A 26,344-nucleotide genomic window follows, 5' to 3' on the forward strand; every position below is an offset into this window, starting at 1 on the left:
AACAAAAAATTGTTTTAACAATTTAAAGGCACCAATAAGAACATCCTTTAAAAAATATGATTTAAAAAATCTCTGTCCTAATGTGTTTGAGTACACAAAACAGAAGGACAGGATTCCACATACAGCTCAACCTGGGTCAAATCAGGTTGTCTTATAATTCTAGCAGCAATGTTTTAAAATCAAATTATAAAATCCAGGGCATTTTATTTTACTTCTATAAAGGCTTAACAGACAGTGCTCACAAAGAACGGCTGGGCTTTTTCTCCTGTTTACCTTGTCTTTACTGAGAGCAAATGGTCAAAGGAATTTACAATTAAATGTAAATTTGCTCCTGTGGTCAAGTAGAAAGAAAGCTATATTTGGAGTCATAGGACCAGGTTCAAATTCAGATATTGCTTCTAATATTTGTGATCTTGAGAAAGTCACTTAATCTGTTTCTGCATCAGTTTTCTCAAATAGGGGATTGATCTAGGATTGAGCCTAAGAGTTCTTAAAGGTATAAATTCTATGAGTCGGTGATTTGATTTAGTCAATTTATAGCTTCAAGTCAATGAGACTTCATGAAGAATTTACTTTGGTTTGTTCTTTATGGCACAGGTTTCTGGGAAATACAATTCCAGCCTAAATCCATCCTCACACTTCACTTCTGTATACCTTTTTGCAGTTAGTTTTTAGTGGCAAGAAATTTACGGAAGGTGATTGATACTTTAAAAAACAAATTTCAGGTGATTAAATTCATTAGTGCTAATTAGTGATATAGCATAGATAAAAGAATCTCAGTATGGATTATCTACTTGCTTAGCCCTCATAATTTAAAGATCCCAGCTAGGAATCTTGAAAAGATAGGCACTCAGTCATTAGGAAGAGTGTGGACAGATTAACAAAAAAAAAAAATCTATCATCACTCCTTTGAGTGGGGAACCACAACCAAAACACATGCCCACCAATAGTAAGTCAGTGGCATTATCTTAATTTATGAAGGAGAGCACATTATAATGGTTTATTTCAAACCTCTCACCTTCTGCTTAACTGGTTAGGCCTCCTGAGAACTGGGATTGGTTTCCTCTGCATGTCATTTTGCCTCTGAAGGTTTGTCTTCCTTTTTAACATTGGATAATATCGCTGTATGTTCTTTAAAAACAACAACAACAACAACAATCTGATTAATATGGTTTCCTACATATAGATAGGTGTTCTGCAATGGGGGTAATAAAAAGAACATAAAATTTAGCATTAGAAATAAAGGTTCAAGTACGGCTCTGACACGGAAACTGTGTGAATATTGAAAATTATTGGGGGCAGCTGGGTTAAGGAGCCAAGCCCAGAAATAGGAGGTACTAGGCTCAAATCTGGCCTCAGATACTTCCTTGCTGCGTGTGCCCTTTAACCCCTGTTGCCTAGCCCTTACCACTCTTCTGCTTTGGAACCAATACATAGTGTTCATTCTAAAGTGGAAGTTAAAAAATATATATGTATTAATTCTTCTAAGCTGTTTCCTTATCTGTAAACTAGGGAGAAAACTTAAGATTAGCTATACCTCTTGGGAAGTTACAAGATAAGAATTTTGTAAATCATAAGGTGACATTTATTTGCATTTCTGCCTTTTTTCCCTTCCTAGAGTTTTCTAGAGGGGCTTTAAATAATTTAGCCACTATATCTCCTCCAAAGCCTTGGACAGTATTCTGCCATTCTCAAGAATGCCTTTAATGAATGTTGAATGAATGAATGAAATGATATGAAAGAAAAATGTGAGCTCCTGCTGAAAAATGTTCAACTTAGCATAGTATGCGGCAACTTGATATAACACTAGCTCAAACCAACATTCTTAGCAAAAAGAAAAATGTAAACACAATCCTCCTGAAAAATGAAAATACTACATACATATAAAAAGTTTTCTTCTTTGGTTAGAAATATAATTAAAAAAAATAAATCTATGGTATTAAAGATAAGTCTAAAAACTGTCAAAAAAGTTTAATTCCATACCATAAATAAAATAGGTAGAGTTAAATTTAAGTCCAAATATTTAAATGTAGACCTATGTAGAACATTTAATACCCTCTCTCTATTTGGCTTTATTTTTCAAAAGTTGGCTTCTTTATGCTTTTCTAATTTCTACTATGCATTCTCTAGAGCAGGGGTTCTTAACTTTGTTTTTGTCATGAAGTCTTTTTTGACAGTCTGGTGAAGCCAACAGGTTTCTGTCTCATGATTTTTTTAAGGGCAAAGAATGAAAGTCATAAGATTACAGAGGAAACTAGTTATATTGAAATAGTTATCAAAACACCCCGCTAAAGTTCATGTGCCGTAAAGAAAAAGCCCTGCTTTAGACCAATGCATTGTTCTAACATTATCACAGACATGAACTAGACCAATGCTTACATTTGTTTGACTTATTTTTAAACATAAGATTTTAAAATACACTTGTTTCCAAAAATAGAATACTTAACAAGTCTAGCTATTATTCTTAAGACAGAAATACAAATTTATATGCATATATGAAATAAAGTGAGAAGTCATGCATAAAAAGCACAATGTTAAAATAACTTCTAACTTAAAAATAAAATAACTTTATCATTTTTTGGAAGTTGTCTGTATCTCCTTATAATGATCATTCTAGTCTGTCTTTATTTTGCTGCCAGGCTAGCCTTCCTTAAAATATGCTTCCACATATTGTCACCCCTACTAAAAAATTTTAACTGCTTCACTATAGATTGTCCAATCAAATTTTTACTCCCTTCTCACTTCCAAATCCTTCCACAATGTTTTCTCAACTAAGCTGGATCTGAAGCCTAGCCTTTCTACTTACTTATTAAATTGTGACCATGAACCTAATTTCTCCAGATGTTTCCTTATCTGCAAAATGAGATTATGCTAGCTATTCAATCTTGTTTCACAGCACATGCCAATAGGACTAGTCATTCTTATCCACCTATTAATATAATATATTCATGCATGCCTTTTCTGACTAGTGAACTCTTACCTCTCTATCTATATAAACCCAACTTATTTGGTTGGGTATTTATAAAAATCACAGCCCACTTCAATGACCAACGGACAGCTAGGTGGCTCAGTAGATAAAGAGTCATGTCTGAAGACAGAAGGTCTTGGGTTCAAATCTGATCTCAGACACTTCCTGGGTGGGTGACACTGGACAAATCCCTTAACACCAATTGTATAGCCTGTACCATTGTGCCTTAGGTAAGGGTTAAAAAAAAAACAATTACCAACTATTTATTAAGAGCTATACTATATGCTAGGCACTGCGCTGAGAGCAGTAAATTTTAAAAAAGTGAAAATAGTCCTGGAGCTCATGGAGTTTGCATTGTAACATGGAATTCAGCACATGCAATAATATATTCAAGATACAAAAAATCAAGTCATTCTCCAATTGATAAATGGGCAAGGGACATGAACAGGCAGTTCTCAGCCAAAGAAATCAAAACTATTAATAAGCACATGAAAAAGTGTTCTACATATCTTATAATCAGAGAAATGCAAATCAAAACAACTCTGAGGTACCACCTCACACCTAGCAGATTGGCTAACATAACAGCTATGGAAAGTAATGAATGCTGGAGGGGATGTGGCAAAGTGGGGACACTAATTCATTGCTGGTGGAGTTGTGAATTGATCCAACCATTCTGGAGGGCAATTTGGAACTATGCCCAAAGGGCACTAAAAGACTGTCTGCCCTTTGATCCAGCCATAGCACTGCTGGGCTTGTACCCCAAAGAGATAATAAGGAAAAAGACTTGTACAAGAATATTCATAGCTGCACTCTTTGTGGTGGCCAAAAACTGGAAAATGAGGGGATGTCCATCAATTGGGGAATGGCTGAACAAATTGTGGTATAGGTTGGTGATGGAATACTATTGTGCTAAAAGGAATAATAAAGTGGAGGAATTCCATGGAGAATGGAACAACCTCCAGGAAGTGATGCAGAGCGAGAGGAGCAGAACCAGGAAAACATTGTACACAGAGACTGATACATTGTGGTACAATTGAAGGTAATGGACTTTTCCATTAGTGGCAATGCAGTGTCCCTGAACAATCTGCAGGGATCTAAAAAACACTATCCACAAGCAGAAGATAAACTGTGGGAGTAAAAACACCGAGGAAAAGCAACTGCTTGACTACAGGGGTGCAGGGGATATGACTGAGGAGAGACTCTAAATGAATACTCTAATGCAAATACCAACAACACAGAAATGGGTTTGAATCAAGAACACATGTGATACTCAGTGGAATTGCACGTTGGCTATGGGAGAGGTGGTGGGAGGGAGGGAAGGGAAGAAAAGAAAATGATCTTTGTTTCCAATGAATGTTTGGAAATGACCAAATAAAAATTAAAAAAATAAAAATAAAAATAATATATTCAAGATACATATGAAATAATTATGAAATAACTTTCAAGGGGAAGGCAATAGGCAAAAAGCAAGGAAACCAGAAAAAGATTCTTGCATGAGGTAGCACTTCAAACCTGAGGAACAACACAAGGCCCAGCAATGAAATATGGAACACTATATGGGGATAAGAAGACTGATAAGACAGCAAGAGGTCATGTTGTAAAAGCTTTTAATGATAATGGGAAGAGTTTATATTTAATCATAGATTTAACAGAAAGCCAATGGAATTTACCAAGTGAGGGGAATAGAAGTGACATAGTCAGAACTCTTTTAGAAAAATCAGGTTGGTAGCTGTGTGCAAGATGGAGCAAGGAAGAACTGAGGCAGGAAGACCAATCAGAAGGCTGCTGTAATAGCCCATGTGAGCTGAGGAGAACTTGAAGTAAGGTGGTAGAAAGGAGACATGTACATGTGATTATGAGGATAGAATGACAAAGTTTGACAACTGTTTGGCTATGTAGGGAGAGCAAGAGTTAAGACACAAAAAATGACAGAAGGTTGTAAGCTTGAGTACCTGGGAAGATTGTGATGGGTTTAGGGGGAAGGGTGTATTGATTCCAAAATGTCTATGGGACACTCAGTTTAAAATGTCAAATAAGCTATTCATGATGTAGAACTAGAGCTCAGAAAAGGAACTAGGGTTAGATGTTTAGAGATCTAATTTGTCTATACAAAGATAACTAAAACCATGGTAACAGATAAGATCACCAAAGAGAAAGAAAAGAGAAGCTCAGGAGAGAGCTTTGGGAGATAGCCAGTTAATGATCAAGATACAGACAAAAGGTCAGAAATGGAAACTGAGGGCTTGAGATGGATATGAAAATGAGAAAACAGAGGAGACAAAATCTAGGACAAAGTGTTCAAGAATGTCAAATTCTACACAGAAATGAGGAAGGATAAAGATTGAGAAGAGGCACTTAGATCTGGCACTTAAGATTTGCTGATAACTTTGGAGTGAGCAGTTTCAGTTGAATGAGGTCAGAAGCTCTAGACAGTAAAAGGTTTAGGAGTAAGAGGAAAGGTTGTAGATACAGGAGTTTAGCTAAGAAAGGGAGGAGATATAGGAAGACAGCTAGTGGGTGAACCTAACCTGACAAGGAGAGAAAGAATGTCATGTGTTTTTGGTTCCTTTTTAGGGAGTGTGGGGAGATCCATCCTCTCCAAAATGATTTTGTCAGAAGATCTTGAAGTAGGATGGAAGGCTCTTAAGGACAAACATTCTCTTCTCTGTTATGTCTGAGATGGTTGCTGGCTTATGTCAAAGACATTTAGATCTTTAAGGGATCAGCTTTTTGACATTATGAAATAGTGGTCTGAGGGAGTAGAGGTGAACAGACATGACCATATTCTTTTCTCCTTTCTCTGTGAAGCCAAAATTAAGCCTGAAACAAATTTCCAAAATTTACAAGTATAAAAGTTAAAAAAAAAAGACAAGGATCTAGAAAAGAATTTTTAAGGACATGGGAGACTTGAATATTTTTGTGTAGTAGGGAAGAGCAAAGAGCAGAAAGACAGTGAGGGTTGTTAAGGAAATGTGAGATGAAAAGGAATAAAGGGTGAAGCAGCTAAGTGGCTCAATGGAAAAGAACCAGGCTTAGAGACAGGAGGTCCTGAGTTCAAATCTGAGCACAGAAACTTCCTACTCTGTAACCCTGGGCAAATCACTTAACCCCCATTGCCTAGCCCTTATCACCCACCACCCCTATTTCTTAGAAGTAATACATAGCATCAATTCTAAGATGGAAAGTAAGTTTTTTTAAAAAAGAGAAAAAGAAAAAAGAGTAAAGAAAAGGGAAGAAGCAAGAGCTTGCAGTGAATGGTATTAATTTATATAAGTATGATAAATTTAGAGGGTATAGAGAAGGGAAGCTGTGGAAGGCTTGGAGAAAAGAAAGCCAGGAAGAATAGTTGTTATGATGAGTGAATCAATTAGGTTGTTGAAATGCCTTGTTGCATTAAAGACTCACTTGAGGTTAAATTACAAGTTTGTAATGGATCCAGACAGCATGATGTAAATAAGTACATAGATTATTCTCAAAATCCATGATTGGGGTATGTGTCACATACCAGGGAAAGTGTGACTAATAACTTGACATGGGATCCAAAGATTTAAGAGTAGATTAAACAAAGGATGAAAATTCAGGAGGGTACAACACTTATTAGAACAGAAGTAAGCACCTAGAAAAGTACTAAGCAGGTAGAATGAAGAACAGTAATAAGATATATGAAAAAACTGCATGATAAAAGATTATGACAATAAAAAAACTAACAAGAATTCTTGAACATGAGACCTGAACAGTAATGAATGATGGCAACAAGATCAAGAGCATGAATAGACCTTCATCAATGATCACTTTTAGTCCTTAATAGTAGACTATACATTATGCTGCAATTCACTAATTTATTTTATATTCCCTAAGCAAAATGATTATTATATATTTCTCAGTACCTAGCAAAGATTTTTAAATTATTTTTAGACCTGTCTTTATCTTCAAAACGAGAGGTTTCGATTGAATAACCTCAAGTTTTTGTTTCTACTGCAAACAGTAAATGATAATTATTTTTTCATAGGAATAAAATGCATGTTTACTTAGAGAAATGATACAATTTTAAAATCTTAAGATGACAGAAGTTATGTACATGTACCAAGTAGGTTAAGTAAAATATCAAAGGCTTAGAAAAACACATTTAAATCAAAGAAAAATTCAAAGATAAACAACACAGAATATACCTACGTTAATAAAAATGGATGGGGCCTGTTTCCTTCTTGTTCTAATTCTATGACTTTAAATAACCTCAAACTCATGTAACTTAAGACATTCTGTTAATATAAATTCTGACCTCTATAGTGATTAATTTGCTTAAAGCCCCCTTCTAGCTCTAAATCCTATGATGGATCAGATAAATAATGTAGGAACTTTACCTTTAGTAAAATTTAAAGTAAGATTATCTTAACAGAGATAGACATTTTGATAGTTTTAAACTGACATCTTTAAAATATAATCAGGATTGTATGTCATTTGCCCAGTTACTCATGAGTGAGAAACAAGTTAGCATGCAACAATAAAACTGCATAAAAGTAGACTAAGTGTGAGGAGGGTTCAAAGGAATTTTGCAAAAATTAAGGTTTTTTTTTTTAAGTATGTATTTTATTGCTTTCAGGGAAGCAATACTGTCTTGTGGATCCTTCAGGTACTTACTTTGATAAATATATGTCATTTGTTATTAGCACTGAAGTATTTAAATGTAAATTTTAACTTTTACTATGCTTAAAAAAATTGTGCTTTTAAATTATTTTAAGCATTCCTATAATCTTTTTAAAAAAACATTTATAATCACTTTAAAATATATACTTAAAGAGAAAAGAATATATAAAAAAATTAAGTTTGAAATTAATAAAATGTTAAGATTACTAGATAGTTTCTGGTTTAGTGTTCATTATGTATGTAGATATATATATGTAACAGTTCTGAAAAAAACAAAAAAGCTAAAATGTGTTATTTCAATAACTGATCCTGGATTTAAATCCTTGATACAATGCCCCATTCAGGCAAAGATGCATTGCTGAGGTCTTGAATCTATGCCATCGGAACATGTCAAAACAGATTCTCCTAAGATGAAAAAAACTTAAGGAAAAAAAAAAAGCCAGTCCCATAAATGAAGAGTCCCCTAAAGACTGAGTGTAGTCAAGTTAAAATGAATCCTCATCAAAAGACTAATTATCAGATAATGGAAGTTTTGACCATGATAACTCACAAAATTATCTCCTGAGGTTATGCATTAATAAATTAAGTTTTTTTGAAACACTTGGAGATATTCATCTTGCTTACATAAATTCTAATCCAAATTGTTAGTGGGAGTAGGTGGGAAAGATAAGTGATAGTACCTTCATGATAGTGCCCTCATCCTACCTTCTCACTGAGAGGTGGTCGATTAATAGGACTAATTCCTTTACGAACTCCATTTGCTTTCCGAGCTGCCAGGCCAGTGATAACGCCATAACGTCTTTTTCCAGGGCCCATTCTTCCTCTTCGGCCCAAACCATTTTTACCAAAACCTATTGAGATGAAATGAGAGCAAGATAATGAGCTATAATGGAAAAAAACATACAGAAGGCTGCTAAGGCCTACAATATAAAAAGTCATTGACAGTGGTCCATTGCTAATTTAAAGTTATATCCTCCCCCTTTTCTTCTTCTAAGGGACTTCAGAAATTCAAACATCAAATAAGAATCTTCCTTCAATCTCAAATTACAAGAATTTCATAACCGCCCTGCTCTGAGTTCAGGGAGTTCTCTCATTAAGTTGGAGTTGTGCAAGACCTTAATGATACCCACTATTTCATTTCACAGTCTCAGGGAAATTAGGATATAGTATTCAAAAAGCAGATTTATATAAACTAAAGCCAACCTACAGATGTCTCTGAAATTTCTTTTCTTCTTTCCTTCCTTCCTCCCTCACTTACCTTCTTCTAATGGAAAGGGCTAGGCAATGGGGGTTAAATGACTTGCCCAGGGTTACACAGAGAAGTAGCTGAGAACAGATTTGAACCTTCTGCCTCCAGGCCTGGTTTTCAATCAACTGAGCCACCTAGCTGTGCCCCCATCTGAAATTTATTTACAAGGTTTCTCTATCCTGTCAGCTCCATCAAGTTTCCTAATCTTCTTGCCCAAACTTTATTATGACCAAGGTAATGCTATCTATCACAAAGTGAATATGAAATATGCAATGAGCTAGGCAGCCGAGTCTCTCTCCTCACAATCTATATACTTAATTAAATAGGACATAGCAGACCTGACCAAAACTCAGGTGTCACATTATCACTGTGCTTAGCAATTTCATCATGGCATACTTTCTTTGTGGTTCAATTTATCCCAAAGAACAAAAGTACGCCCTGTTCTTCCTACTTGTACTCATCTGTCTATGTGTTATTGCCAAGCTATTCTTTAAAGAATTAGTCTACAGTATAGGACACAGATAAATAATACATAGTATAAGCAATAGTGAGGATACCCCTCCAGGGTCCCCAAGACCTTTCAGGGACTTTACCCTATATCCAGCTACCTAAACAGGCCCACTTTCCTGTTCATACATTTCCAAAGTGTTTTCCATAAATAAAATGAACAATTTAAGCCTTTTAGACATACCAACTACTGAGCTAAGAGTTGAGCATGGATAAAAAAGGACACAGTACCTACAAATAATTCATAAATAAACAAATTTAAAGATATGCTTCTACAATACCTAAGATGTTGTCTTCTATAAGTAAACTTTGTAAAAGTCAGCCTGAATCTTGCACTGAATCACTGAAGCACTGAATCTTGAAAATTGCCAAGATACTTGCAGTGTGTTTTCAATGTGTGTAGTATATAATTTTCATCCAGACTATTATCTAACCCAAATTTCCTCTGCCTGTACTTGGCTGGGCCAAGCATTACCTCACAACTTTATCTTAACTACCATTTTCATATCTTCACCTAATACAATAAGGACTAAAATGTTCCATCACCAAATGTGATGTTTTACTGTAAGTCGAAAATAAATTATAGAAATGCTAAGAGGTCCATTTTAGTTTCCAGCAAAATGATGTTCATCTGGCAATTTATTTCATAAATATTTAAGTGATGATATGACTTAATGTGGCTTTCATCAGATAGGAAAATAGAAAAGCATTTTTATTTTGCTGGACTTTTAATTTATTAAAATGTCATGCATAGCTTCCCCCCCATCTGATTAGAGCATGTGATTCAATTATGGAAAATTTTTATTAATGTCTTTATTTTTATATCATCTATATGACTCCCTACCTCAACTCAATGAGTCATCCTTTATAGCAAATTAAGGAGGAAAAAAAGAAAGTAAAGGAAAAGTTAGGCACAACCAAATAACACATTACAGATTTCACATATGCAGTCACCTTCCACCTCCACCATGTCTCTACAAAGAGGCTGTGTGTGACATTTTTTCCCTTATCTGGGACCAAGAATGGAATGGTCACTACAGTTCCACAACATTCAGGATGGAATACTCATCACTGCTCTTGTTCTTCCCATTTATACTGTTGTAGATATTGTACATGTTGTTTTCCTGGTTCTTAAACATTAATGTTTCATTTAAGTATTCCCAAGGGGCAGCTAAGTAGCACAACAGAAAAGAGCACCAGGACTGGATTTGGGTTCATATGAGGTCACAGACAAGACCCTGGGCAAGTCACTTAACCCCGATTACCTAGTCCTTGCCCTTCTTACTTAGAATTGGTACTAAGACAGAAGGTAAGGATTGGGGGGTGGGGGGGAAGTAAATATATCATATTTATGCCCATTTTATTTAAAAACTATGATCTTGCTATTTTAAAAGGCTTTAAAGTTATAAGTTGTGATTACAATAGGAAAACTATGCTGGCTTCCCCGTTTAAAATCTTTACCTTCCATCTTAGAATCAATACCATACATTGGTTCTAAGGCAGAAGAGCAGTAAGGGCTAGGCAATGGAGGTAAAGTGACTTGTCCAGGGTTTTAGGCAGTATCTGATGTTACATTTGCACCCAGGACCTCCTTTCTCTAGGACTGCTCTCAATCCATTGAGCCACTAGCTGTCCCAACTATGCTTATTTTTATAAGTAACTTTAGTAATGCACTTTTGGCAAAAAGGGAAATTATTCACATTGTGACAAAGATGCTGTAGGCAAACCACAACTTTAATAAAGATTTCTTCCATTAATTGGCCCCTAACCCACTTCAGGCTTAATCAACTCACATAGAACCTTTTTAGGCATACACATCTTACATAAGGTATACCCACAGTTATACAACAAATAAAACAGTCACATATTTTGCTGGCTGTACTTGATATTAAAAAAGTAAGCAGTATGAGACCAGTTATCTAGGCTTCATGAACTATCATCAGAATAGTGACAACACTGTTATACTAAAGAGAATAGGAGATCAAATTTCTGAATCAGAAATTTATTCTTTTGACTTGTCAAAAAGTCACTAATAAAATTTCAGTTAGAAAGTTAAGTTAGTACTGCACGGGATGTTTCAAAAATAAATTAAATAATGCTTGATGAGTGCTACCTAACTTTAAAACGATCTATAATTATAAGGTATTGTCAGGAGCACTTCACAAGAAGTTGGAGGGCTTTTACATCTTAAATTTAATGTAAAGCTGGTCTCTTAAAGATGTCAAACTTAAGTATGGTTTTAAATTAAAACAAATTTTTGATGCAAAAAAAAAAGAAAGTTAAGTTAGTGCTTAAAAAATAAAGTTGTTTCTAATAAGTTTATGGTTCAGTTATGAAACTTTCTACATATATCTCTTAACTTCCTTTTTAAATCTATTTTCTAAAAACTGAGTACTATTACTTCATACATCAATCTTTCAAAATATTTGAGTTCTAATAAAACTTTCTTCGGAAGTTTTTAATTATTCAAAATAATTAAGGTGGAGTCAAGATAGCAAAGTAGAAGCAAGGAAGCTGGAAACCAACTAACCTTAAAATAACACCTCAAAACAAACACAGGAATGAAAGAACCAACAAGGAAGTAGAACTAAGCAATTTTTATTCAGAGAACAACTTGAAAGGTAGGCAGAGAGCATCTGGGACACTGAAGTAAGAAGGGAACACAGCCTGTAGGAGGCTACAGCAAGAAATAAGAAGCAAACTCCCCCAATCTACTGTTCCAGGTTCTAAACCTAGGCTCAAGTCAACATTCAAACACTGAGACCCTGCCTAATCCAACAGCAGTGCTACCCAACACACATTCCAAAGTTCCAAGCAAACTTATAGTGAGATCTGGAATTCCAGGCTGGGGAAGTATATGCTCAATGGGCCCAAAGGCCTCAGCCCAGGCTTGTAGTGAGAACCTGAATCTCAGTTTGGGGCAGTCTGTGCAGCACTTGGGATCAGTATACATCCACACTTGCTGGCCCCTATCCCCCCAAATTCCAGTGGCACAATGCCCTTCCAGAGTGCTGGTCTGCGGGAGCCCCAGCCTGGCTGGCTCTTACCAAAACTAAAGGCAGAGCTCCAGGCAAAGACAGTTCTGTAGTATGAGGGACCTTATCAAGCCCAGAGGGAGACCAAAAGCCTCTGCCCAAGTCTAAAGCTAGACTTTGAGCCATCAACAGTCTAAGGAGGTGATTGAATCAGCAGTGGGAAGTGGCCCTTAGAGCTCCAAGCCCACAGGCCTATCATACCACCTTGGAAGAACTGAAACTTGCAGAAACCCAGAAATAAGGCTACGGGTAGCATCAAGGAAACACTGAAGTTGAAGAGAATATGCTATCCTCCCTGAGAACAGAGGCTACCTTTAAAATTAAAGTCAAGAAAAAGACTGGGGAAATAAGCAAACATCAAAAAACAAACAAATAAAAAACCCTAACAGAAAATTTTTATAGAGACAAAAAGCAAGGCACAGACACTGAAGGGGACAGTTAAAGCAGAGCAAACACTAGAATTATTAATTGGTTTCAGATTCTGGAAGAGCTCAAAAAGGATTTCAAAAAATCAATTAAGAGAGATATAGGGAAAATGGTGGGGGAAAAAGCAATGTAAGAAGAAATGGGCCAAATGAAAAAGGAGGCTCAATAGCTCATGAAAGAAAAATCATTCCTTAAAATTGGGCCACTAAAAGTTAATAACTTCATGAGACATCAAGAAACAATAAAACAAAATCAAAAGAATAAAAAATACAGAAGAAAATGTGGAATATTGCACAGAAAAAAAACAACTGATCTAGAAAATAGATTGAGGAGAGACAATTTAAGAACTATTTGACTACCTGAAAGCAATGGTCCAAAAAACAAAACAAAACAAAAAAAAGCCTTGCCATCATAATACAAGAAATTATTAAAAAAAAAAAACTGCCCTGATATTCTTAAATAAGAGTGAAATAGAAATGAAAAGAATCCACAGATGACCTCCAGAAAGAAATTCCTGAATGACAACACTCAGGAACATAATAGCTATATTCAAAAACCCCCAACCCAAGGAGAAAATACTGCAAGTAGCCAGAAAGAATTCAAAATTTAAGTACCATGGAGCTATAGTCAGTATCACATAGAAATTAGCAGTCCCCACAATAGAGGAACAGAAGGCACAGAATGTGATGTTCTGAAAAGTGAAAGATCTAGGTTTACAACCCAGAATCAACTATTCAGCAAAACTGAGTCCATTCTTTTTCAGGGGAACAAATGGTCATTTAGTAAAATAGAAGATTTCCAAACATTCCTGATGAAAAGACCAGACCTAAATAGAAAAGCTGACATCCAAACACAAGACCCAAGAGAAGCCTAAAGAAGTAAATAAGAAAGAGAAAACTTAAGAAACTCAGTAAGGTCAAACTGTATGTATTCCTACTTGGAAAGAAAAATCAGTAATAGAACAGTTAGGAATATACATAGACAGATGGTTTGGACGTAAGTTTATTAAGATGATATGATATGCAAAAAAAATCAAGGGATGAAAAAGAGGATTGCACTGAGAGAAAAGGGAAGGGAAAGAATACAAGAGGTGTGAAAAACTATAATTATTCAAAACACAAGTATTTAAAGAGGAAGAAAGTTTCATTTTCTCTAATTCCTATTGCCTTCAGCCGACATAAGGTTTTTTTGTGCTGCAAGTATAAAGTAAATATCCATCAATTAAGAAATAGCTCAACAAATTGTAGCATATAAATGTGAAGGGACAATTTACTACATTATGAACAATGGCAAGTAGGAAGAAGCCAAAGAAAGTCAAGTCCTGTTTAACTCTATAACCTTGCATAACCTGCATAACCTTGGGCCCAGAAAATCCCTTCTTTTTTCTTAAAGAAGTTGGTGACTACAGGCATGGAGTTTTACACATGAAGTTTAATATGGTTACAGAATCAGTTGTTTTTAACTAGAGAGAAGGGAACAAACATCCTCCCCCACCCTCAAATCCTTTTTGGCTTAGTAACAACTCTAAGACAGAAGGGTAAAGGCTAAGCAAATGGGGTTAACTGACTTGCCGAAGGTCACACAGCTAAGTTGTGACTGATGCCACATTTGAACTCATGTCTTCATGACTACAGACCTGGCACACTACAAAATTATCCCATTTCATCCTCATTAAAACCTGGAAGGTGTTATGACTCCCATTTTACAGGTGAAATTGCAGCAGACAGTGGTCAAGTTACTTAGTCATAAGTATCATATAGCTATTAAGTGTCTGAGTCCAAATATGAATTGTTTTTCCTGACTCCAGGTCCAGCACTCTGTTCACTGCATTATACAGCTGTTTTTCTTTGTTGAAAGGGGAGACAGCATACATCCAGAAATGACTGATTTTTAAAAAAGGCATCAATAAGATTTTTTCTTAAAACATAAGCTGGGAGAGGCTGCAAGATGGTAGCTCAATGTATAGGGAGTCAGATCTAAAGATAGGAGGGTCTAATTCCAAGACAGAAGGTAAGAATTTTAATATTAAAAACAAACAAACAACCCCACCCACCCATAAGCTGGGGCAGCTAGGTGGCACAGTGGATGGAGAACCTGAGTTGGGAGGAGTAGGATTCAAATCTGGCCTTAGGTCCTAGCTGGGTGACCCTGGGCAAACCGATTAATCTCATCTTGCCCAGTCCTTGCCCTTCTGTTGTTACTAAGACAAAAAATAAGGATTTAAAAAAAAGGCAAAAACACAAGTTAAGGAAGATAGCATGTCAAATACACACCTCCTTTATCTGGTTCTATAAACTCAGCATACTATTATAAATCTCTTCATGGATGGCTATGGATTGTTTTGGTTTTTAAAGTCCTGCTCATCCTGGTTTCAACATTGTTTGCTATTCCCAACATATACTATTCTTCCTAGATTCCCTGGAACATTCTCTAATTGTCTCTGTTCTTCCCACACAACATCTCAGATTGGACCTTCCTGATTTTGGACCAGCTATCCTTCATACCTGGAATACATTATCTCAACTCAAAGTCACAGCCTCAGAGTCCCAATCTCTTTCTTTAAAAAGCAAAAGCAAAAAAAAAAAACCACAACCTTACCATCTGTCTTAGAATCAATACTAAGTATTGGTTCCAAGGCAGAAGAGGGGTAAGGGCTAGGTAATTGGTATTACAAATGAATTGCCCAGGATCACATAGCTAGGAAGTGTCTGAGGCCAGGTTTGAATCCGAATCCTATTGACTCCAAGCCTGGCTATACACTATGCTACTGTCCCATCTTTCTTCAAAATGTAACTTAAGCAACACCTTCTCCACAAAATTATTCCTATCTCCCAAATTGCCAGGGTCCCTCCTCACTACTTTGCATTTATTTAAATTATGTGCACCTGCCTCTCCTTGAATGAATGTAAGTTTCTTGAAAGGAGGGATTCTTTCATTCTTGGCCATTTTTCTCATGAGGTCAAAGCATAGTGCCTGGCACACAACAACAGATCCTTAATAAGTGCTGGGTGATTGATTCAATTTTAGAGTATGAGGAAGCAGAAAGCAGGCTGGATAGAAAGTCATAGGACCTGATTTTTGGCTCTCCTGCTGAGGAGCTCTGTAATTTTGGGCAAACCACCTAACCTCTTGTTCTCTATTTCCTTTGCTGTAAAAAAATGGGGCTTAATGACCCCTGGAATCCATCACGGCTCTAACTCAATAAACCTGTGATTAATAGACCTGCTTACTTGCTGCAGGCTAATCTGTCTGTCCCTCCCCTTGATCCCATACCTCCTCTGGTGGCCTTTAGAAATTTGTCACATAGAAGGAAAGCCCTCCAACCCTAAAAAAACAAACAAACAGAAACTGATAACTATCCTCTACCAAATGATTATCAGTTCCTTTCTCTTCTTTCACAGATAAAACTATTATAAAGAGCCTTCCCTCATTATCTACACTTAATCATCCACCCAAATAAGCCTCAAACTCTTGCAATCTTTTGTTCCAACCAATCTACTGAAACTGCTCTCTCAAAGGGTGTCAATGGTGTTTAAATAGCTTCTTTTACCTTTGTATAGTTTTGGATTCTGTAGAACATCTCCTTCATCCAGCAGTCCCCTTAACCTCCATAACATTTTACTCTCCTGCTTCTCCTACTAGTTTTACCTTGACAGACTTTTCTCCACTGCTTCATCATCTAATACTGTTTTAAGTTTAGATTCAGATTCAATATTGGACCCTCTTTTCTTCTAAACTCTGTACTTTCCCCCCTTCATGATGTCATCTTCCACTATGGGACCAACAACCAACCACTTCTACATGGTTTACTCCTAAATCTACAAATCAAGTCCTAATCTCTGCTCTGAATATGTGTTAAGAATTTATATTAGCAACTTTAAATTCATGTTTCCCCTCCAGAAGCTAGTCCTCCACTCCAGTTTCTATAGTGTATGCCAATATCAATCTTCTACCAGTCATCCAGGTTCATAGACCTTAAGTCATCTTCAACTCCGCTCTCCCTCACATCTCAAATCTCATCAGATGCCAAGACCCATGGATTTCATCTCTATTTCTTCCTCTTCTCACACTGACCCCACCCTTGGTTCACATTCTCATTACCTCTCACCGACATGTCTATAATCACCTTCAAATCTGTCTACTTGTCTCCAATACCTCCCTTATCCAACTCAACCTTCTTCCTTCTGTGAAAATGATTTCCTAAAGCACAGGTCTGACTACATGTAACACTGCTCCAATTCCAAACTCTCTAAATGGCTTTCTCTTCTTCTACAGCAAAATACAAATATATTGTCCTAGTATTTAAGGCCCTTTACAAACTGTCTCCAAATTGTCCTTCCAGTCTTATTTTCCATTATTGTGTATTCTGGAGTGTCATACACTTTTTTCCAACCGAACTAGACTATTAGCTATTTGCCAAACTCAACATTTCATCTCCCATACTTTCATGCAGAAGATATCCTCTCATATTATTCTAAGGTTTAGCTCAAGGACTGCCTCCTCCAAATAGCCTTCCCTGATTATCTTGGCTTTATCTCTACAAATTTTTCTAGTATATAATGTCTGGACCATACCATTCAATGTAATATATTATTGCCTCTTATGCTTAAAGACTCTGTACTAGGAAGAGGAAAAAACAAGAAGAAAAAATAGTATCTGCTCTAAAGGCCTATACATACTTTTGCCCCGATAATTTCCTACCTTTCATTATACTTACTGATGTACATGTTATAACCTCCCAAAGAGAATATCATATCCTTACTGATTGGAAAAGTATTTTTTTTTTCTATCATAGTATCTCTAGTGCCCAACCTTGGGGATTCTGAATGTGGTACATGCCTAATATTTATTGAATTATATAGACTTTAAAGTTCATTGATATTATTTTACTCTATCACTGATCAGGCCACAGATAGTTTCATTTCCATTTCAAGTCTCCACATTTTAAGAACTATATTAGTAAAATAATTGGTGAGGTTCCTAGAAATGGTATATTAAAGGAATGACTTAAAAGATTGGCAGCAGGATAACTGTAAGAAGGAGAGATGTATTAATGGCACTGTTGGTGGACTTATAAATTGATCCAACTACTATGTAAAACAATTTGGAGCTATTCTCCTTAAAAATCACTAAATTATGAATACCCTTGGACCGAGCTATTCTACTATTAGTATTATTCCTCAAAGACATCAAAGGGGGGGAAGGGAAACACTAATATACCCCCAAAAATGAGAGTAACTCTTTTTATTGCCAACAAAGGGACCAGTTACTAGATAATAAGTAAACAAATTATGGCAATGTGTATTATTACTCCACAACAAACAATGAAAAAGAGAGATCATGAGAAGCCTAGAAAAAGTTATATATAAACAGATGCCAAATGAATAAAAACAAGAAAACCCCAAACAATATATAATAACTATAGTATGTAAAGGTAAACAATTTTGAGAGACTCAAAAGAATGAGAAAACCATTGAGCAACCATGACTGGAAGCCTGTAATACATTATTACTTCCCAATCATTTCATGAAGAGATAATACGCAAGATGTATAGAATGAAACATGTATTTTCTGAGAGCCAATATGTACATCTGTATTCCTTATCCATTATTATTTGTTACAAGGAAGGACATTAAGAATAATTTTTCCCCTAATGGTGGGAGAAAGATAGTAATACTCAAAAATAAGGAAATAAACAGACATTTAGGAAGCAGGGGCAAGTTTAGAAAGACAAATGGGCATAAATTATTTGCCATGTTCAATTATACACTTTAAAAATAAATTATATACCACCTACTAGGCCAGAGACTGAGCAAGGGCTGGGGCAATGTCTAAATTTTCAGGAGCTGGCTGAGGGCACGAGTCTTACACCAGAGGACAGTGAAAAACCTTGGCATCGAGACTTGGAACCCAAGGATAAAGAGCACAGAGCATGGGAATGGAGACAGCACAGAGCCTGGCTGCCCACAGCAGAGGCCACACCTAGGAGATTCAAAAATAGCCTCAGGGCAAAATCAGCTCTTTAGCTAGATATCTAGCAGGGAAGAGAAGAAAAAACTAACAGAGCAATGGCCACCAACAACCAAAGAACTACAATCTACAATTAACCCCCCCATAAATAAATAATAAAAACCCTCTGACCCTGGATAATTTATATAGTAAAAAACAGCAGATTATAGAGGCAACAGTAGAGTGACAAACAAGAAAACACATCCAAACTTTAAAAAAAAAAAAGGAAATTGGCCACAAGTTCTCGATGAACTCAAATTGGGAGTTCAAAAATCAAGTAAGAAAGATGGAGAAACAATGGGAAGAAAAATATGAGAAAGAAATTCAAGTAGTTCAAAAGGAAAATAATAGTTTAAAAGACAGAATTTCTCACTTGGAAAAAAGAGGCACAGAAATCACATTAAACAATAAGTAAATTGGAGACCTGAATTGACCTGCTGGAAGCCAAGTTAGACCAAACCAAAAGGGAAAATCAAAAGATCATAGCTGAAAACCAGTCTTTAACAACTAGACTTAGGCTAGAAGAAGCTAATGATCTCACAAGATAGCAAGAATTAATAAAGCAAAGTCAAAAGAATGACATAATAGAAGGAAACATGAAATATCTCATTGAGAAGACAACAGAAGTGGAAAACAGGTCTGGGAGAGACAATGTGAGAATCCTTGGTCTACCTCTAAACCTAGAAAAAAACATAAACCTTCATATCAAATTACAAGAAATTATCCAAGAAAATTGCCCTGATATTCTTGAACAACAGGGCAAAATAGACACTGAAAGAGTCCACAGATCACCCTCTATATTAAATCCTCAAAAAACAACTCCAAGAAATGTAATTGCCAAAATCAAGAGCTTCCAAGTCAAGGTGAAAATACAAAAAAAACAAAAAGAGACAATTAAGATATCAAGCAGTCCCAGCCAAGATTACACAGGATCTGGCAATTACCATGCTAAAGGAACACAAGGCTTGGAATACGATATTCAGAAAGGCAAGAAAATTGGGCCTATAACCAAGGACATACTTCAAAGGGGAAAGTATGGGCATTTAACAAAATAGAAAAGACTAGAACTAAATGGAAAATTTGATGTCCAAATACAAAACTCAAGAAAAACATGAAAAGGTAAACAAGAAGGGGTGGCGGGGGTGGGGTGGAGGGGGGGTGGTTAAGGGCTTCAGTAAGGTCAAATTGTTTATATTCCTATATAGAAAAATGATATTTGCAACTCTCAAAAACTATTTTCAGGGGGCAGCTGGGTAGCTCAGTGTATTGAGAGCCAGGCCTCGAGACTGGGAGGTGCTAGGTTCAAATCTGGTCTCAGATACTTCCCAGCAGTGTGACCCTTGGCAAGTCACTTGACCCCCATTGCCTAGTCTTTACCATTCTTCTGCCTTGGAACCAATATACAGTATTGATTCCAAGACAGAAGGTAAGGGTAAAAACAAAAACGAAGAGGAAGAGAGCACTAATGGGTAATGTTTAAACCTTACTCTCAGTGGAATCAATCGTGGGAGGGAAGAGCATCTAGATGCACTGGGGTATGAATTCTATCTTACCCTACAGGGAAGTTAAGAGGGAAAAACCAAGGCACGGAGAGGGGCAGAGAGTACAAAAAAAAAAGGGGGGTGGTTAATAGACCATAAAGAAAAATAAGAGGGGAATAAGAAGAGAGAGGGTGGGAAGGGAAGTAAAATAAGGATAGGGAATAGGGGGACTGATTAAAAGCAAAACTCTGGTCTAGAAGGAAATAGTGAAAGAAAGGACAGGACTAGGAATGGAAATCAAAATGATGAAGAATATACAGATGATAATCATAACTCTGAAACGATCCATAAAATGGAAGCAAATACCAGCATGGATAACAAACCAAAAATACTCCTATATGTTGTCTACAAGAAATACATGAGGCAGGTAGACACACACAGGGTAAAGTTAAGAAGCTAGAGCCAAATCTAGTGGGCATCAACTGAGAAAAAGAAGGCAAGAGTCACAATCATGATATCTGACCAAGCCAAAGTAAAAATAGATATAGATAAAAGAGATAGGGAAGGTAATTACATGCTGATAAAAAATAGTATAGACTGAGGAAATAGCAGTACTCAACATGTATGGACAAAATGGTATGGCATCCAAATTTTTAAAGTAGAAACTACTGGAGCTTAAGGAGGAAATAGATAGTAAAACAATACTAGTGGGAGACCTGAACCTTCCTCTATAAGATCTAGATAAATCAAATCAAAAAATAAATAAGAGGTAAGAGATGTGAATGAAATCCTAGAAAAATTGCTAACAGATATAGAGAAAAATAAATAGGGACAAAAAGGAATACAATTTCTTTTCTGCAGCACATGGTATATTCAAAAATTGACCACGTACTAGGGAATAAAAACATGTGAAACAAATGCAAAAGGGCAGAAATAATAAATCCAACCTTTTCAAATCAATCATAAAAATTAATTGGAAATTAAATAATATGATTCTCCAAAATTGGTTGGTTAAAGAACAAATCAGAGAAACAATAAATAATTTCATTGAAGGGAATGACAATGAAGAAACATCATATCAAAATCTGGGATGCAGCCAAAGAAGTACTTCAGGGGAAAATGTATATCCCTTAAAGCATATATAACAAATTGGAGAGGGAAGAGGTAATTAGGGAAGGGAATTAGGCACTCAAATTAAAAAAATAGAAAGAGAACAAATTAAAAATCCCCAGATAAAAACTAAACTAGAAATCCTAAAAATTAAAGGAGAAATTTTAAAAAAGGGAAAGAAAAATAAATTAACAGTATTGAAGAAAAGGACAACCTCACCTCTGATGAAGAGGAAAATAAAAACTATTTTGCTGAATTATATGGAAACAAATACAGCAATCTAGGTGATAGGGATGAATATTTACAAAAATATAAATTGATTAGATTAACAGAAGAGGTAATAGAATACTTAAATAATCCAATTTCAGAAATATAAATCCAACAAACCATCAATGAACTCCCTAAGAAAAAATCCACAATTCTAGATGGATTCATAAGTGAATTCTATCAAACATTTAAAGAACAACTAATCCCAATACAATACAAACTATTTTACAAAATAATCCAAGAAGGAGTTCTATACTCAAATTTATAAAGAGCTAAACCAGTTGTACAAAAGATCAAGCCATTCTCCAATTGATAAATGGGCAAGGGACATGAATAGGCAATTTTCAGTTAAAGAAGCCAAAACTATTAATAAGCACATGAAAAAGTGTTCTAAATCTCTTATATTCAGAGAAATGCAAATCAAAACAACTCTGAGGTATCACCTCACACCTAGCAGATTTGCCAACATGACAGCAGAGGAAAGTAATGAATGCTGGAGGGGTTGTGGCAAAGTTTGGACATTAATTCACTGCTGGTGGAGTTTTGAATTGATCCAACCATTCTGGAGGGCAATTTGGATCTATGCCTAAAGGGCACTAAAAGACTGTCTGCCCTTTGATCCAGCCATAGCACTGCTGGGTTTGTACCCCAAAGAGATCATAAGGAAAAAGACATGTACAAAAATATTGATAGCCGCACTCTTTGTGGTGGCAAAAAATTGGAAAAATGAGGGGATGCCCTTCAATTGGGGAAATGTGTGGTATATGTTGGTGATGGAATACTATTGTGCTCAAAGGAATAATAAAGTGAAGGCATTCCATTGGGACTGGAAGAACCTCCAGGAATTGATGCAGAGTGAGAGGAGCAGAACCAGGAAAACATTGTACACAGGGATTGATACACTGCGGTACAATCAAATATAATAGACTGCTCCATTAGTGGCAAGGCAATGACCCTGAACAACTAGGAGTAACCTCCGAGAAAAACCACTATCCACATCCAGAAGAAACACTTCAGGAGTAAAAACACCAAAGAAAAACAACTGCTTGAATACATGAGTCAAAGGGATTTGGCTGGGGATGTAGACTCTAAATGAATATCCTAGTGTAAACAACAACATGGAAATAGGTTCTAATCAAGGACACAAGTTAATACCCAATGAAATTGCGCGTTGGCTGTGGGAAGAGTGGGTGGAGGGGAGGGAGGGAAATAATATGATTATTGTAATCAAGGAATAATGTTCTAAATTGACTAAATAAATTTATTTAAATGAAAAAAAAAAAGGAATTCTACCATATTCCTTGTATGTCACAAATATGGTATTGATTCCAAAGTATGGAAGACCAAAAACAGAGAAAGAAAACTACAGACCAATCTCCTTAATAAACACAGATGCAAAAATCTTAGAATAATAACAAAAAGACTCCAGCAAGTGATCACGAGGATTATTCACAATGATCAAGTGGAATTTATACCAGGAATGCAAAAACATCAGGAAAACCATCCACATAATTGACCATATCAACAACCACCAAAGAGAAATCACATGATTATCTCAAGAGACACAGAAAAGGTCTTTGACAAAAAATACAACACTCATTCATATTGAAAACACTAGAAAGTATAGGAATAGAAGAGCCTTTCCTAAAAGTAATCAACAGTATATATTGAAAACAATCAGCAAGCATCATCTGCAATGGGGATAATTTAGAAGCATTCCCAATAAGATCAGGAGTGAAGCAAGGATGACCATTATCACCTCTATTATTTAACATTATACTAGAAACACTAGCAGTAGCAATTAAGAGAAAAAGAAATCGAAGGTATTAAAATAGGTAATGAGGAGACTAAACTATCACTCTTTACAGATATGATGGTATACTTAAAGAATTCTAGACAATCAACCAAAAAGCTTGTCGAAATAATCAACAACTTTTGCAAAGTTGCAGGATAAAAAATAAACCCACATAAATCATCAACATTTCTATGTATTTCCAACGCAACTCAACAGCAAGAATTAGAAAGAGAAATTCCATTTAAAATCACCCTAGACATTATAAAATACTTAGGAATCTATCTGCCAAGACAAACACAGGAACTATGTGAATACTCTTCATACAATTAAAACCAGATCTAAACAATTGGAAAACATATGATTGCTCATGGGTTAGCTCATGAGCTAACATAATAAAAATGATACTCCTACCCAAACTAATTCACTTATTTAGTGCCATACCCATCAAACTACCAAAACACTTTTTTACTGAATTAGAAAAAAACATAACTAAGTTCATTTGAAAGAACAAAAGATCAAGAATATCCAGGGAAATGATAAAAAAATGTGAAGGAAGGTGGCCTTGCAGTACCAGATCTCAAACTATACTATAAAGCAGCAGTCATCAAAACAATATGGTACTGGTTAAGAGACAGAAAGGAGGATCAGTAGAATAGACTTGGGGTAAATGACCTTAGCAAGACAGTCTATAATGAACCCAAAGATCCCAGCTTTTGGGTCAAAAAGCCACTATTTGATCAAAATTGCTGGGAAAATTGGAAGACAGTATGGGAGAGATTGGGTTTGGATCAACATCTCACACACCATACCAAGATAAACTCAGAATGGGTGAATGACTTAAATATAAAGAAGGAAACTATAAGTAAATTAGGTGAATATAGAATAGTATATCTGTCAGATCTATGGGAAAGGAAAGGCTTTAAGACCAAGCAAGAGATAGAGAATATTACAAAATATAAAACTAGTAGTTTTGATTATATTAAATTAAAAAGGCTTTGTACAAGCAAAATCAATGCAATCAAAATAGAAGGGAAGCAACAAATTGGGACAACAAAAACTTGTGAAAAAGGTCTAATTACTCAAATTTATAAGGAGCTAAATCAATTGTACAAAAAAAAACAAAACAAGCCATTACCCAATCGATAAATGGGCAAAGGATGAGAATAGGCAATTTTCAGATAAAGAAATCAAAACTATCAATAAGCACATGAAAAGTGTTCTAAATCTCTATGAGAAATACAAATCAAAACAACCCTGAGGTTGGCAGACTGGCTAATATGACAGCAATGGAAAGTAATAAATGTTGGAGGAGATGTGGCAAAATTGGGACATTAATGCACTGCTGGTGGAGTTGTGAATTGATCCAACCATTCTGGAAGGCAATTTGGAACTATGCCCAAAGGGCTTTAAAAGACTGCTTGTCCTTTGATCCAGCCATACCAATACTGGGTTTGTACCCCAAAGAAGTAATAAGGAATAAGATTTGTACAAAAATATTTATAGCCTCACTCTTTGTGGTAGCAAAAAAATTGGAAAAGGAGGGGATGCCCTTCGATTGGGTAATGGCTGAATAAATTGTGGTATCTGATCGTGATGGAATACTATTGTACTAAAAGGAATAATGAACTGGAGGAATTCCATGTGAACTGGAACAACCCTAGGAATTGATGCAGAGTGAATGGAGCAAAACCAGGAGAACATTAAACACAGAGACGGATATACTGTGGCACAATCAAATGTAATGGACTTCTCTACTAGCCGCAATGCAATGATTCAGGACAATTCTGAGGGACTTATGAGAAAGAACATTATCCACAACCAGCTGTGGGAATAGAAACAGAAGAAAAGCAACTGCTTGATCACATGGTTCAATGGGTTTGTGATTGGGGATGTAGACTCTAAATGATCACTATATTGTGATCACTATATCACTATATCAATAGTATGGAAATAGGTCTTGAGATCAATGACACATGAAAACTGAGTGGAACAGCTTGTTGGCTATGGAAAGGAAAGAACATGAATCATGTATCCATGGGAAAATATTCTAAATTAATTAAAAAATAATTAGTCTAATGAAAGCTTTTAGCAAGCATCTATCATTCTGAGAACATTCAAAAATAAAACTAAAAGGGGTAGCTGGGTGGCTCAGTGGATTGAGAGCCAGGCCTAGGTTCAAATCTGATCTCAGACACTTCCCAGCTGTGTGACCCTGGGCAAGTCACTTGACCCCCATTTCCTAGCCCATACCATTCTTCTGCCTTGGAACCAATATATAGTCTTGATTCCAAGACAGAAGGTAAGGGTCAAAAAAAAATACAACTAAAAGATAATTAACAATAACTTTAAACGATTTGAAAAGATTTTTATAACAATTTCATCTGTGACATGGGAGTCTCCACATTTGTACTCTTAATATCTGACACTGAGACTGTAGTTAACAATATTTCCCATTTGGTGGTAACCTCAGGTCCATGCTATGAGAAAGGAAGAATGGCTCCCTGTCTTTTCTCCGGGATTCTGGCTAGTTTTTCCATTACTTAGAGGTCAATTTCTTTTTAAAGATCTGTCCTTCTTGTGTGTATTGTTCTTATGGATGTTTATTTGTATCTGTATTACTTCTTATTAATCTTTGTTTGAATTTCACCTTTTTTTGCTACACAATTAACATATACTAGAATTCTATTCGATTCCATACTAATTTTATGACAAAAAGGTACACCAACACACACACCCTCCTAGAGGTACTTTTGAGGAATCTATAAGAAGAGAACATGTTGCAGAAATATTCCACAACAAACCACCCAAATGATGACTACACACTTCTGTCTGAAACAAAACCCTATACTTTTA

General features: G+C 35.8%; 1 protein-coding gene across 9 annotated transcripts in view; it reads right to left on the reverse strand.

The window, feature by feature from the left end:
- The window catches only part of FYTTD1 (forty-two-three domain containing 1), a 48,758-nt gene that overhangs the window by 13,662 nt on the left and 8,752 nt on the right, over nt 1-26,344 (reverse strand). For all 9 annotated transcript variants that reach the window (XM_056793612.1, XM_007493846.3, XM_001373483.5 and 6 more), the window contains exons 3-4: nt 8,318-8,463; nt 1,019-1,131 (exon numbers count right to left, since the gene is read on the reverse strand). In XM_056793612.1, coding sequence (XP_056649590.1) covers nt 1,019-1,131; nt 8,318-8,463 — 259 coding nt within the window. The remainder of the gene's footprint in view (nt 1-1,018; nt 1,132-8,317; nt 8,464-26,344) is intronic.

Source organism: Monodelphis domestica, chromosome 4 (genome assembly GCF_027887165.1).
Source record: "Monodelphis domestica isolate mMonDom1 chromosome 4, mMonDom1.pri, whole genome shotgun sequence".
Taxonomy (NCBI): Eukaryota; Metazoa; Chordata; class Mammalia; order Didelphimorphia; family Didelphidae; genus Monodelphis; species Monodelphis domestica.